The sequence below is a fragment of the Chionomys nivalis genome, chromosome 2 (genome assembly GCF_950005125.1).
Source record: "Chionomys nivalis chromosome 2, mChiNiv1.1, whole genome shotgun sequence".
NCBI classification, from domain to species: Eukaryota; Metazoa; Chordata; class Mammalia; order Rodentia; family Cricetidae; genus Chionomys; species Chionomys nivalis.
In genome coordinates this window covers 106556031-106568925 of record NC_080087.1, presented here as the reverse complement: position 1 = coordinate 106568925, position 12895 = coordinate 106556031, and the positions used below count along the sequence as shown (strand labels likewise).

At 49.3% G+C, this 12895-nt stretch overlaps 1 protein-coding gene across 1 annotated transcript; it reads left to right on the top strand.

Annotated features, from left to right (window-relative positions):
* The first annotated feature begins 923 nt into the window (after positions 1-923).
* Positions 924-12475, top strand: Ackr3 (atypical chemokine receptor 3). Its single transcript, XM_057761946.1, has 2 exons — positions 924-991; positions 10612-12475. The coding sequence occupies exon 2, from the start codon at positions 10638-10640 to the stop codon at positions 11724-11726; it is 1089 nt and encodes a 362-aa protein (XP_057617929.1). The 5' UTR covers positions 924-991; positions 10612-10637; the 3' UTR covers positions 11727-12475.
* Positions 12476-12895: the final 420 nt, after the last annotated feature.

Here is a 12895-nt window from a genome sequence, read left to right as displayed (position 1 = left end):
AAGCGAAGAGCAGGGTGGCAGCCAGCACTTGGAAGATGGGGGACTCTGGGGAAGGCGTTACAGGGACTCGACTTTAAAAGTAAAAGTCTGGGTTATTTCATGCTTGATTTTACTAAATGGGGCATTGCATGGGACACATTTTTACACAGAATCTTAACAATGAGCACCTAGATAAGAATGTAGATTTTGATAATGGTGATGGCGCTGGCGATAGAGAGGTTTTGCTAACCTCATCGCGGTGATAAAGGGTTGCTACTTCACCTGGGACAAAACCTTATCAGTGATTGGCGTTGTTCTGCTCCGTAGAACACGGTCTTGAGAGGGTCCCAAGGACTTTGTGTAAGAGTTTCAGCAGAATTCAGCCGAAAAGCACTGCTCCTCACTTCTGGGTGCTGCGGTACAGGGCTGATTAATTGTTCCCTTTCCAAAGTGTGACTTCTGTTTCGGAGGCATCGACAGAGAAAAGGGCAAGCTTGACAAATCAACACCGAAGTTCAGAAGTTCAGAGTAATCTGTCTTGGGAACAAAGTCTTCCCTGAAGCTACAGGCATTCAAAGGATCCCCCCCCCCCCCCATGCTCATGAAATTATTAAAGATATATATACCTGAGACCAGATCAGTATTTGATTATTTTGCAAAACACTAGGATCTCTTTTGGTTTTTCTTCTGTTGACATTTGCCCCCATGGGGTCTAGACTTTGCAAAGGAAGGGAGGTTGAAGGCTCCCAAGAGTGTGTTTGTGCAGAAAACAACAACCCAGAGAGGGTTGCAGGAGGGCGTGTGCCCGTATACAAGCGTGCACGCCTGCTGGGAGGGAGGGAGGGAGAGCAATGAGGGTTGCAAAACTGCCACCTAGAGGCGCCTTCCTGCAGTGTATATAAAAGGCAAGTCCGGAGCCTGAGAGATCTCAGTTGCTACAAACTGCTCAGCACTGAAGGAGCCTGCAGCGCTCACAGCCAGGAAGGCAAACCACAGCCCAGGCAGCCCTGAGGTAAGAAAGCGGTTTTTCTGTGTCAGCTTTGCTGAGCAACAACAACAAGGGGCAGGGCTCCGGTTCTTACAGGAACTGGGCTTTTTCACAGAACTCTTGGCTCCCAGAGCTGGTGTCCTTTGAACCGGCAGGTCTGGTTTTGAAAACTCAGGGTGATTGCCTGCTGCACTCCTGCATTGCAAACTACTCCTAATTTGGGGGATCCGAGTTCAGTCACTGGTGGAGGGAAATCTCCGTGTGTACTTGTTTGCTACTGGACGCTGATTTGTTGCTGTGAGTACTTAAGTCCCAAGAGGTAGAGGAACTTTGGAGAGAATGGAGAATGCCCCATTTAGCTTGCCCCAAACTGGCTTGGGAGTGAGCTTGGTAACCCTGTTTACCTGTTCTGCTTCAAATTATCAGATTGGAAGTACTTAGAACTGGCTGTAAAAACATAATCATACTTTCAGAAGGGCATATGCTGTGTTCAGAGGTTTCCTCCAGTAAACCAGACAACTGAGCTAAGTGTGTCTGAATCTAGGATGGGTTTAAACTCGGTGCTGTAGGGGAAATTCTCACCTCGAGAATTCGGAAAGTTGTAAACGTGATTGTTAAATACAGCTCACCTTACCTCTTCATTGCATCCCTGCTAATCTCATTCTGAGAAAGTATTGTTCAACTTCAATTGGGAGGGGGGCAACAGACACAAAAAGTGTAGTATTTTATAACTTCAATCTTCTTTCCAAGTAAACTGTGAGTATTGGGGAGTTTTGATAGGGTGCGGTAAAGGTTCACGGGGTTCCTGGGAGTGAGGTCGGCAGAGAGTGAGGTCAGGGGCGGGTGGTCAGCCAAGACTCCTGGTTGCTTGCTGCTCGCAGAATGAGGCGCTATGAAAGGCAGACTGGCTGTCTCTTCCTCCTTCTGTCTCTTTCTCTCTGTGTCTCTCTCCATTCATTTGCTCACAACAAGATCAATTAATTTCTCCAGAGTGGGAGCGAGCATCTTTTTAAGGTGTCTGGGGGCGGCGGCATCTCCGAGACCTCAGTCTGCACTGTGCCAGTGTGGAAACTTTCTGCTTTTCTTTGAAGAAGCAGATGCTGGCTTTGTGTGCATTTAGTTCAGGAGAATGTGGAGCTCAAATGGGTAGGACCAGAAAGGAGAGCGGGGTGTGCGTGCGGGGAGAAGGGGGCGGGGTGTCTGGTTTTTGTGCGTGGCTTGCAGCAGATTTTAAAGTGGAGAAAGCCCCCGTCTTTCTCCTGTCTGAAAATGAGCTTGCCCCAGATGGAGCGACAACTCGGTAGGAGCAGAGCGCAAGCTCCGGCTTGGAAACATTTTGCTCCAATTTTCCCCCTTCTGAGCAGTAAACACCGAGGGTTACCCTGTGGTTGAGCTCAGCCACTGCCTCCAGGAGGCGGCAGGGGCAGGAGGGAGATGTCTGCAAAGAGAGGTGTAAAAGCTGGGGAACTTGACTGCCTGCCTGCTGCCTGTTGCGCTTGCTCCATCTCCAGTTTGCTTTTAAAGGGGTATACACGGGGCAGTCACATAGACATATATTTTAAGGTTCCAGAAAGTTACACAGCAGCATGCTTGCGCTTAACCGAGTCAGAACTTTGGAGGTTAGTTTATTCAGAATTAATAGCGAGTCCTTAGGGAGCTAAGAAGGTATTATGATTTCTAATCAGGCCCAGAGCTGGGCCAAGGATAGGCTTTCTAGATGGAAAAAGGGAAAAAAAAAAAAGCACGAAACACCCTAGTTAATCAGAACAGTGGCTTTTTGTGTGAGGATTTGAGGCAAAGAGCTCTTATTTTCAAATCCACCTAGGGAAGTTAGTTGGAGTTTCTCAGAGCTGAGGCGAAAGGGACACACTTTATAAACTTTAGGAGTCACTGAGGGAGGACAAAAGGACCTCAGAGATTTCAGAACTTTTATTTTTCTCCCAGGTTTTGTAGCAAACAGAATGGAATTTGAGCCAGAAGGCATTTGTATTTTTAAACTAAGCAGTCCAGGGATTCTTAAGGACCGGCACGATATTAAAATGCTTCTTGTTGCTTGTTAGGTGGGTGCATGCCTGTAATCCCAACACTCTAGAGGTCTAGAGGCTGAGGCAGTAGGATTGCAGTGAGTTTGAGGCCAGCTTGGGTTACATAGCATACATACCGTGCCTCAAAATAAGTAAATAAAGTCTTGTCATTGAAATCTCTGTGTTTAGATAAAATTGATAATCATGTGTAGTGATGAGCATTTTCAAAGTCCCCAGACACTGGGACACCCATCTTCGATTACAATGAAAGCAAACAGCCTAAATAAACAGAGGGGACCAGGTGGCAGGCCAAGGACATTTTCTGCAGGGGCTAGTTGATGCATTTCTGGCTAAGAATTTACTCACTTAGAAATGTTTAAGAAGGAGACAGCTAGCCTGCCCTCCCCCAGACTCCACTTTTATTTTTATTTTTAGTAAGCACATCCCAGGAGTTGTGAAATATTGTGGTCACAGTTTTGTAAAGAACAAGTAGGTGGGACATGGACAGTGGACAGTGTTTTATTCTGTAACCCACAGCTGGGAGAGATGAAGGCTGTCTTGGGCAGCCTTGAATTGCTACTGGGCAGCACGGGAAGCTGAGTTTGAAGGTTGTGCCCACTGGATCTTCTAGTTTTCTTGTTGGTTCTGACACTTTGGAGGGTGATATATAGGAAGAACCCAAGCTCTCATAGCATGGTCTTGGGAACTCTGGACCTCCCATTGTCTTGCCCAGGTCCTAAGCTGGTGGGAATGCAGTCTCTGGTGATATCCTGCCAGCTGGCAGCCTTTGTGTGGTACAGGGATGGCAAGATCTCTCCGCTACATGCAGACTCTGCTCCCTTGGGCTCCTGAGCACAATGGCTCTGATCCGGTTTCTGGATGGGATGTTCCTTTAAGTCTGGTGAGTGCTTACGGTGAAGGAGGCCCTCTCCTATGTTGGTGGAAAGTTCAGCCAAGATCCCCTGGGATAGGTGGCCTGTATCGGAATCAGGGTGTGGATTTTTCTCTCTGTATTTATTATTTTTTGAGTTCTCAAATAATTCAAAGCAGTTCCTTACTTATATGAATTAAGGTCACTCAGGGCCACAGCAAATGTGTGGTCGAGACGGCATTGTTTCCCATTGGTTTGGTGCTGGGGGATGGGAGTCCCTTTCTGCACTCAAGACTAGTATTTGGCCATGGAGAGCTGCCTGGGTGGATGTACCCGGGTTGGGCATGGGTTTTAAGTAGACTTACTAGAGGATTTGGTTCATCGGCAACACTGCAGCCATCACCTTCTTGGTGGGTAAATGCTCCACAGTTCTGCAGAGGTGGCCAGACTGGCCCACGTCAGCAGCACCCTCTGTGTAGACTTTCCAGCCAAAGGGAAACCCTGTGCCTGCAGCACAGGACCCAAGTGGGAGCCACAGAGCTGGAGTGTGGACAAGGTGCATCCCATGCCCGCTTTTGTTTCCATCCCTCTATCTTGTCACCTGCACTGACCTGTTTCCAGAAGCATAGATAGTGAAGGCAGCTGGGCAAATGTCACCTCCTGGTTTGAACCCACACTTTCTCATGGAAGTTTCATGTGGGACACAGGTCACGAGTTGTGGGAAATCTGTGAAGGAAGTGGAGGCAGTGGTCTGCCAGGTCCAGATGGCCTCTTGTTTCCTAGCAGACTCTGGGACTACATTAGCTTGTCTGACTTCTGTGGGGCAGCAAGTGTTTGTCCAGGGGATCCTGGGCCAGGCCTTCTCAACTGTGTGGAACCTCTGTCTTTAAACCTTCGTTGTCCCAAAGCCATGGCCTTTCTCTAAACCTGTGCTGGCATAGACGGGCTAAAGCCAGATCTCCTTGTCCATAGGTCACGGTCATCTCTGGTCTCTGCTCTCCTCCATGAAGACAGCGACTCACCTCTCAGCAAGGCCCCCGTGTTGTCCCTCATCTGTCTCCCTTCTCCTGAAGGTTCCCCACCTTCCTACTGAAGGATGAACCCATGCCTGGGAGGGTGGCAAGCCTTTGTGCCTCCCTGATGGCCTTTTTTAGATGGTGGGTCCTGGGGTGGGTGGGAGTGGTCCTGGTTTGACACCTTCACCTGCCCCAGAGCGGTGCCTCTGAGAAGAAGATCAGCTGAATGAGCTGGAATGAGCTGGAAAAGGACTGCAGCTCAGTGTTGGCCAGGCTGCTGACCTCCCTGGAGCACGGCTCCTTGTCAGGTCCCTATGCTCCATTGGTGGAACAAAGGTGAATGTGACCTGATGGGGAGGAGATGGGCGTGACGTGGACAGCTTTGCGGTGCATAGTGGGACAGAACCAGGCTGAGCAGGGTCTTCTGCTCTCCGATGGGATGTGGCGAACATGTTGAGGCAATTTGGGGAGCCTTAGCCAGACACCTGAACACACTTGGCACTCTCTCGAAGGATCTTTCTGGGGATAAGGACATATGGATCGCAGCCCAAACCACCACCCCATGGAGACTCTAAATTTGGATGCTTCTAATTCTGGTGCTGTCCCGGCATGCTAGGGAGCTTAGGCGAGCCATTTGAAAACAGCTGGATACCGCAGGCTGCTCACAGCAGCTGGGTGTGATCCAGGACATTTTATGGAGAGCAGTGAACCTTAGAAGCGAGAGGCATATCTCTGAGAATGACTTCCACTTCACAGAGAGGACTCCCGGGCCACTGGGACTGGGAGGCATGGCTGAAACCACTTGATAGGCTGTGAACCTGTGGGAGAGCTGGACAGATGTGGGTAATGTCTGTGTGTAGATAGTGGGCAAAGTCCCTGGCAGACAAGACTGAATGAACTAAGAGAGTCAGTCTTGGGAAGAGGGAGCCCAGACAGACACTCCTGTTTAGGTAAATCTCTGGTCCCAGAAAAGTGGAGCAGGGACCTTTGATGGTCAGGGGCTCATTCCTCCCTCTGTTAAAATTTGCATAATTTTGATGTAAACATGCCAATCATTTGGGCGTTTTTTTTTTTGGGTTTGTTTTTGTTTTTGTTTTTTGTTTTTTGTTTTTTCTGGAGTAAAAATGCCAAGGCTGCCTCTGCATTTGCCTTCTCTTTACTTTCCCCGCCCAGCGTCTTCTCCTCATTGTAGATCTTTGTCCGTGTCTTTATAGGCGTGCATTTGCATATAAACCGCTCGTGATTTTGCCTTTTCTCTGACATCAGTGGGATTGTGTTGCAAACTGCTGCGCATCTGCTTCTTCCTGCCTTTCGCACCATTTACTGCCCTTATTCTTAAAAGTAGCCTGGCTCCCCTCCCTCCCCTGCCCCTTCTTCCCCTCCCCCTTTACAGCTGTGTTGTAGTCCAAACAGTCCATGCACCACCATGCTTTATTGCACTAGCCTGCTATTGTTGAACATTTATGCTGTCAGCAGTTTTGGCTGGTAGCAAATTTGGCTTTAGTAGATGCCTAAGGTGTATACTTGAGGACACGCAGGTATCTCAAGAAGATGTTTATGACCTTGTAAAATCATAGAATAAAATCGTCATTCCAAGGCTCTGCTTCTCCCTATCCAGATGTGGTATACTGGAATTGGGAAAGCATCAGAATTGGGTCTCATCCTGGCCTTCCCAGGGGTGGACTTTGAGGGAACAAAAAGTGAGATCGTTTGCAGGGGTGCCCGACAAATCGCTCTTAGTTTCTGACCTAAAGACAGCAGGGAAGGAACCAGGGTTGATTGCAGCGGCAGGTGACTGGGCAGGATGGGGAAACCAAGCAGTCACGATGGCCAGGAGACATTAATTCTGGACACAAATCCCTGCCCATCCAGATCTGTGTGGAATGTAGCGTTCTTCATGAACTGCCCGGGAATCCCCTGTGTCCGCTCCAGGGAGTCCAGGTCCCCATGCAGGGCTCTCTGGGATGTGGGGGAGAGTCTCATTTTCCTCCCATTAGCCTTCACTTTCAGATTGCTCAGAGAGCTTGTCCAGGACAATTGGAGTCCAAGGACTGTGGGCGGATGCCATTCCGTTTACCATGTCCTGATTCTGCTTCTGTCAAAAACGCTGAAGGTCATTTGCTGAGGATTAAACCAGAAATGGAGGAGGGCTCTTTGCTTCAGTGGTGGGCAGGCATTACTAGTGTTAGGAGGGCACACTTCTTATGTCCTGCAAAGGGGCTGTGGCTGCAGACCACACCCACATGACATGCAGCTTTTGTTGTTCCCAAGCAGATGGATTGTCTAGTTCTCATTTTCTTTCTAGAATCAGTCTTGTTCTTGCTAGGTTGTTGTTAGAACCTAATACCTGCAAGATGTCCAGATGATGAAGGTCAGGCTGTGGGTGACCCTTTGGTTTTGTTTTAGTCACTTGTTGGAAGCAGAGCGGGTCTGGTTGCTGCCTTTTGTCTGGTTTCCAGGAGCCTTCTCTAGCAGGGAGAAGACATCCCGTCAGGGGCCAGGGGAAGGTAGGGGTTGTCAGGGTGAGACTCTCTAGCTTCGACTGGCTGAGATGTGTGCTGCCCACAATAGGTGACTGTTAGCCACAGTGCCTGGAGGGGTCACCTGCTTCAGCTCTGTCCTTCAGAATGGTACCCTAATAACTTTGCCCCTACTTGAGACTCTTCCACTGTACCGAGAAGCCTCAGAAGTAGGGACAGACCGGAAGGTGTGGTTGGGACTCTGTGCCTGCCCAAGAAATACTGCTGTGTCTCTGGAGCCCAATGGTCATGAAGCCAAGGATCTTTTCCCAAAGGTAAAAGCCAGAAGCCAAAGGGCTGGGTGGAGGCCCACCAGTCCATGCTACCGTCCACTGCTGTTCTAAAAGCCCAGCAAAGCCAAGATTAGCAAAGGCACCTGAGAGCCAGAGAGTTAATTCTGCAGTGGAGGAATACAGAAGGTAGACACCGTCTCCTGTCCCCTGTGTTGCATGGGGCTTTTGTGGACCATTGCCAGCACTACACATGCCTGGGCACTGGAGGCAAGGGAGGTGGGAAGCAGGGGCTGCCTCCTGATGTGGAGAGGGAAGTAGGACAGGTTCAGATCCAAGGTCAAGTCATCTAGGCTCGAAGCCAGTTCTTTGGGATTTTCAGCCTCCGTGACTGTGATTACTGAAACCATAGGCTGGATCAGTAGGTCAAGGACGGGCCCACACCACGGTCAGCCAAGCATTCCATGGTACCCATGGCCTTCTTTCCTTTTGCTTGTGGGCCAGGGAATATTTTTTCCAATCCCTGATGCTCTCTAGAGACTCTGGGTCAGAGGAGACTGAGAGGGCTTTTGTCTAGACTGTGTCTCTTGTAGTCTAGACTGGCCTCCAACTTTTTTTTTAATATTTATTTATTTATTGTGTATACAATATTCTGTCTGTGTGTATGCCTGCAGGCCAGAAGAGGGCACCAGACCCCATTACAGATGGTTGTGAGCCACCATGTGGTTGCTGGGAATTGGAGTCAGGACCTTTGGAAGAGCAGGCAATGCTCTTAACCTCTGAGCCATCTCTCCAGCCCCCAACTTCTTACATGGTGGAGGCGAACCTTGAATTCTGGATCTTCTTGCTTTCATCCCCTGAGTGCTGGGATTATAGGTGTGCACCCCCATGTGTCTTATTTTAATGAAACCGAATGAAAAGAAAATAGATCTTTGCTCTGGAGTCATGAAGGATGCAATTCTTGTTTGTTCCTTCCAAGTAAGAGTGCAGAGCCAGCAGGCTGTGTGTGTGTGTGTGTGTGTGTGTGTGTGTGCGTGTAAAACAGTTCTAAGTCACCTGGAGCTGACACTCTTATCAGAGGCCAGTCTAACAGGTAGCAGAGAACCCGTTCTTTGGAACATGCTCTCCGCAGCCCTGACTGCTGCTGCTCTTCTAAAGCTCTCAGAGCTGTGTTGTAGGACAGAACCAGCATCTCCTAAACTGCATGGGCTCTGGGTTCACCTGCCAGGATATCTCTGAGGACCATCGTCCACTCCATCCATGGGAGATGCTCTGAATAGGAAGGGCGAAGCTTCCCATGCAGAAGGCAAGACTTTTCATCAGCAGCTGAGGATATGGAGTCTAGTTAGGTGGCCAGGAAGGAAGCCCCCTCCAAGCCTTCAGGCTGTCTCCCTTAACTGGGGTTCAAGGGCAAATGATCTGCTGTGGGCTGGGGGTGTGGTGTGATCCTAGGTGGCATCAGAAGTCATTTCGTTTCAAGATTTCTTTCCCCGTGTCTTGAAGGAAAAAGTCCTGCCGGGGACTTAGTACTCTTAAGAGCGCATTGCCAGCATTCAAGTTAGTGAGGTCAGGCTGTAATGAGGGATAACTTCCTTCTGGAGGGTCCTGTGTCCTGGCAGGTACTGTGGTGAGGTTTTGTGGAGCACAGGTGAGTTCTCAGATTCTGTGTTGTCCCCTTCTGCCCTGGGACAGCAGACACAGGTAGTTAAATCTTAGTTTAGATATGATTGAGAAGCTATAATTCTAACCCAGGTATGTCCAATCATGGATCTGGTGGTTTTTCATACCTTGGGGTCAGCCACCATGGCACTGGCCCAAAAATTGCTGTCCCATGGGAATTTTCATGTGTCTCTTAGAGGCCACTACAAGTGAACCTGAAAGACCAGCTTGCCTGTGTCAGTTATCACTAGTGACTGGATGCCTCTTCTTTCTGGTCCCGCAGTGTAGCTTGGCTGTGATGACATGGTCGATTGTCCCAGAACCATGAACAGATGGGCAATAGAAAACAGCTCCCGGCAGTTCCTACAATGTCTGCGGAGAAATCACCGCAGGCATAGTGCTACCCTGGGGTCATATTCTCACTAGGTGTGACATGGTGACAGCTAAGAGTTTTGGCCTCCAGTCAGACAGGTCAACGAGCTCACCAGCCCTCCAGATACACAGCAGGTGGCTGGTGGCTTATGTGCTTTGGGTCTTGGCACATAGTGCTCCTGAGTCCATAGAGCAAGGAAGAATTGGAAAACCAAGCAAATGCCGAGTGCTTGAAGCAGCTGGCTGGTTGCCCTTGGCTGAAAACTCCCAGCAAACCCAGAATCTGCAAGCTTGGGGTACAATAAGATGGCAGGGCACTCCATACATGCTGGCTGTGTTTCCTGTGGCCTTCATGACTGTCAGTTGAGGGCAGGGGAGGACCCAGGGAGGGTCCAGGTTAGCAGATGGATATTGTAAAAAGGCTAAAAAGAGAGTCGTATTTTAAACGCAATTTGCAAGAGAATTTAAAGTGCTTTCATTAAGACACCAAAGCAATACACTTGTAATTTTCATGCCAGGAGCAAATCAACCCTGACACTCTCGGGGATGTCAGTAAAATGGCTCTTGTGGACTCCTGCTGAGCACAGGCAGGCCGTCAGCATTGCTGTGGCCAGGGCTCCACTGTCTGACATTTCTTTGGCCCCTGTATCATGTTGATTTCACACCCAGGACACAGCCAAGCTGATGCCTCCATAACACAGCCGTGGAAATGCACAGAAAGCAAGCACAGCGTCTCTCCGGCCTCATGTAGCTGTAGCTGGCGTGTGTTTGATTTTGCTTCTTTCAGTCCGCGGAGGTTATTTTCTTTCCCCCTTTCTTTCTGAAGCCATCATAAACCAAAAGCCAAACAGATGAGCACTCTCAGGACCCCAGAAGAATGATTTGACCGAGCCCTGAGGTTTTCCTTGTGAAATGATCTTGTCTCTCTGTCTGTCCACTTTCCATTGCTGTAGGTCCTTCGGTGGCCCTCTTCCAGACCATGGATGTGCATCTGTTTGACTACGCGGAGCCTGGGAACTACTCCGACATCAACTGGCCCTGCAACAGCAGTGACTGCATTGTGGTGGACACGGTGCAGTGCCCCACCATGCCCAACAAGAGCGTGCTGCTGTACACCCTCTCCTTCATCTACATTTTCATCTTCGTGATTGGCATGATTGCCAACTCCGTGGTGGTCTGGGTGAACATCCAGGCCAAGACCACAGGCTATGACACACACTGCTACATCTTGAACCTGGCCATTGCAGACCTGTGGGTCGTCATCACCATCCCCGTCTGGGTGGTTAGTCTCGTGCAACATAACCAGTGGCCCATGGGTGAGCTTACATGCAAGGTCACACACCTCATCTTTTCCATCAACCTTTTCGGGAGCATCTTCTTCCTTGCCTGCATGAGTGTGGACCGCTATCTCTCCATCACCTACTTCACTAGCACCTCTAGCTATAAGAAGAAGATGGCACGCCGTGTTGTCTGCGTCTTGGTGTGGCTGTTGGCCTTCTTTGTGTCCCTGCCTGATACCTACTACCTGAAGACGGTCACATCTGCTTCGAACAATGAGACCTACTGCCGGTCCTTCTACCCCGAGCACAGCATCAAGGAGTGGCTGATAGGCATGGAGCTGGTCTCCGTCATCTTGGGTTTTGCTGTTCCCTTCACCATCATTGCTATCTTCTACTTCCTGCTCGCCAGAGCCATGTCAGCATCAGGCGACCAAGAGAAGCACAGCAGCCGGAAGATCATCTTCTCCTACGTGGTGGTCTTCCTGGTGTGCTGGTTGCCGTACCACGCTGTGGTTCTCCTGGACATCTTCTCCATCCTGCACTATATCCCGTTCACCTGCCAGCTGGAGAATGTGCTCTTCACGGCGCTGCATGTCACGCAGTGCCTGTCCCTGGTGCACTGCTGCGTCAACCCGGTCCTCTACAGCTTCATCAACCGCAACTACAGGTACGAGTTGATGAAGGCCTTCATCTTCAAGTACTCAGCCAAGACGGGCCTCACCAAGCTCATCGACGCCTCCCGAGTGTCAGAGACCGAGTACTCAGCCCTGGAGCAGAACACCAAGTGATCGCTCTGCAGAGGTGTGGGGATGTCTGCGTGTGGCAAGTGGGAAGCTGGGCCCTGTGGTTTCTAGAAGAAAGCTATGTAGCTTTGGGTCTGGTTGCTTGGGTTTCATGAAGAGAAGAAGGTGCGTGACGACGCTTCCTGTCTCTCCTTCTCCAGGCAAGATGGCTGTCACCGGGACGCTCACCCTGACAGCTTGCAGCAGGTGGGGCTGTGCTGTGCAGCCAGAGCTGTGTATTAAAGCCAGCAGCAGGACAGGCTCATAGACATCTGTACAATAGAACCTTCTGTGTCTCCTCAAGTTTTTACTTGGCGGCTTTTGTATTTAAGTTTTAAGACTTTATTTTCTCACTATGGATGTACCTTATAAATGTATTTGAAAGTTAAATATATTTTAAATATTGTACGGGAGGTGTTGTATTCAGACCACGTAGGCCTCAGATTAGGTGGACTTGAGTTTTGACTAAGGACGACATTAATTGTTAGCTGATTTGAAATTATATATATATATATATGAATATATATGTATAAATTTATGCCAGTCTTGGCTGAAATGTTTTATTTACAATAGTTTTATATCTGTGTGGTGTTTTGTGCCTGCACAGGATATGGAACAAAAACTGCCCAGCAGTGCAGTTTGTGACATGAACCGTATTTAGAGTTATGTTTCTGGCTGCAAACCCGTGAACAAAGGGAACAGAGTGTTCTCTTTATTTGTAAGTTATTTTTTTAATAAAGATTTTTGTTTCCTAAGACTGCATCTGTGTCTTCGTTTTGAAAGTGTGCTTGGGCTTTGGATGGCATGCCTGCTGCTAACGACTGGATATGTGTGGCCGCACTCGCAAGAACGATATTCAGTGAGAGAGAACCGCCTTACAGCCCAACTGTGGGGCTGGGGGCTGGATTGGTGTAAGGGCAGCATCTGGGCAGGGTGAGCACATTCCTGAAGGGCCATTTTCAGACAGTGGTAAATTTGGGGAGGATGAAGAAGACAATGGTGGGTGTGGTTCCATGGCTGTTGGGTAGAACTTAATGTAAAAGATAGGCTGCCCGCTGTTCACTCCCCAGGAACTCTGGTCCTCATCTTAATGTCTGCCATCGTCCACAATCACATGTTCATTAAGACCACCCTGCTGAGGGCATAGGGTGTGGTGCCGCTTTCCCGTTCTTTCT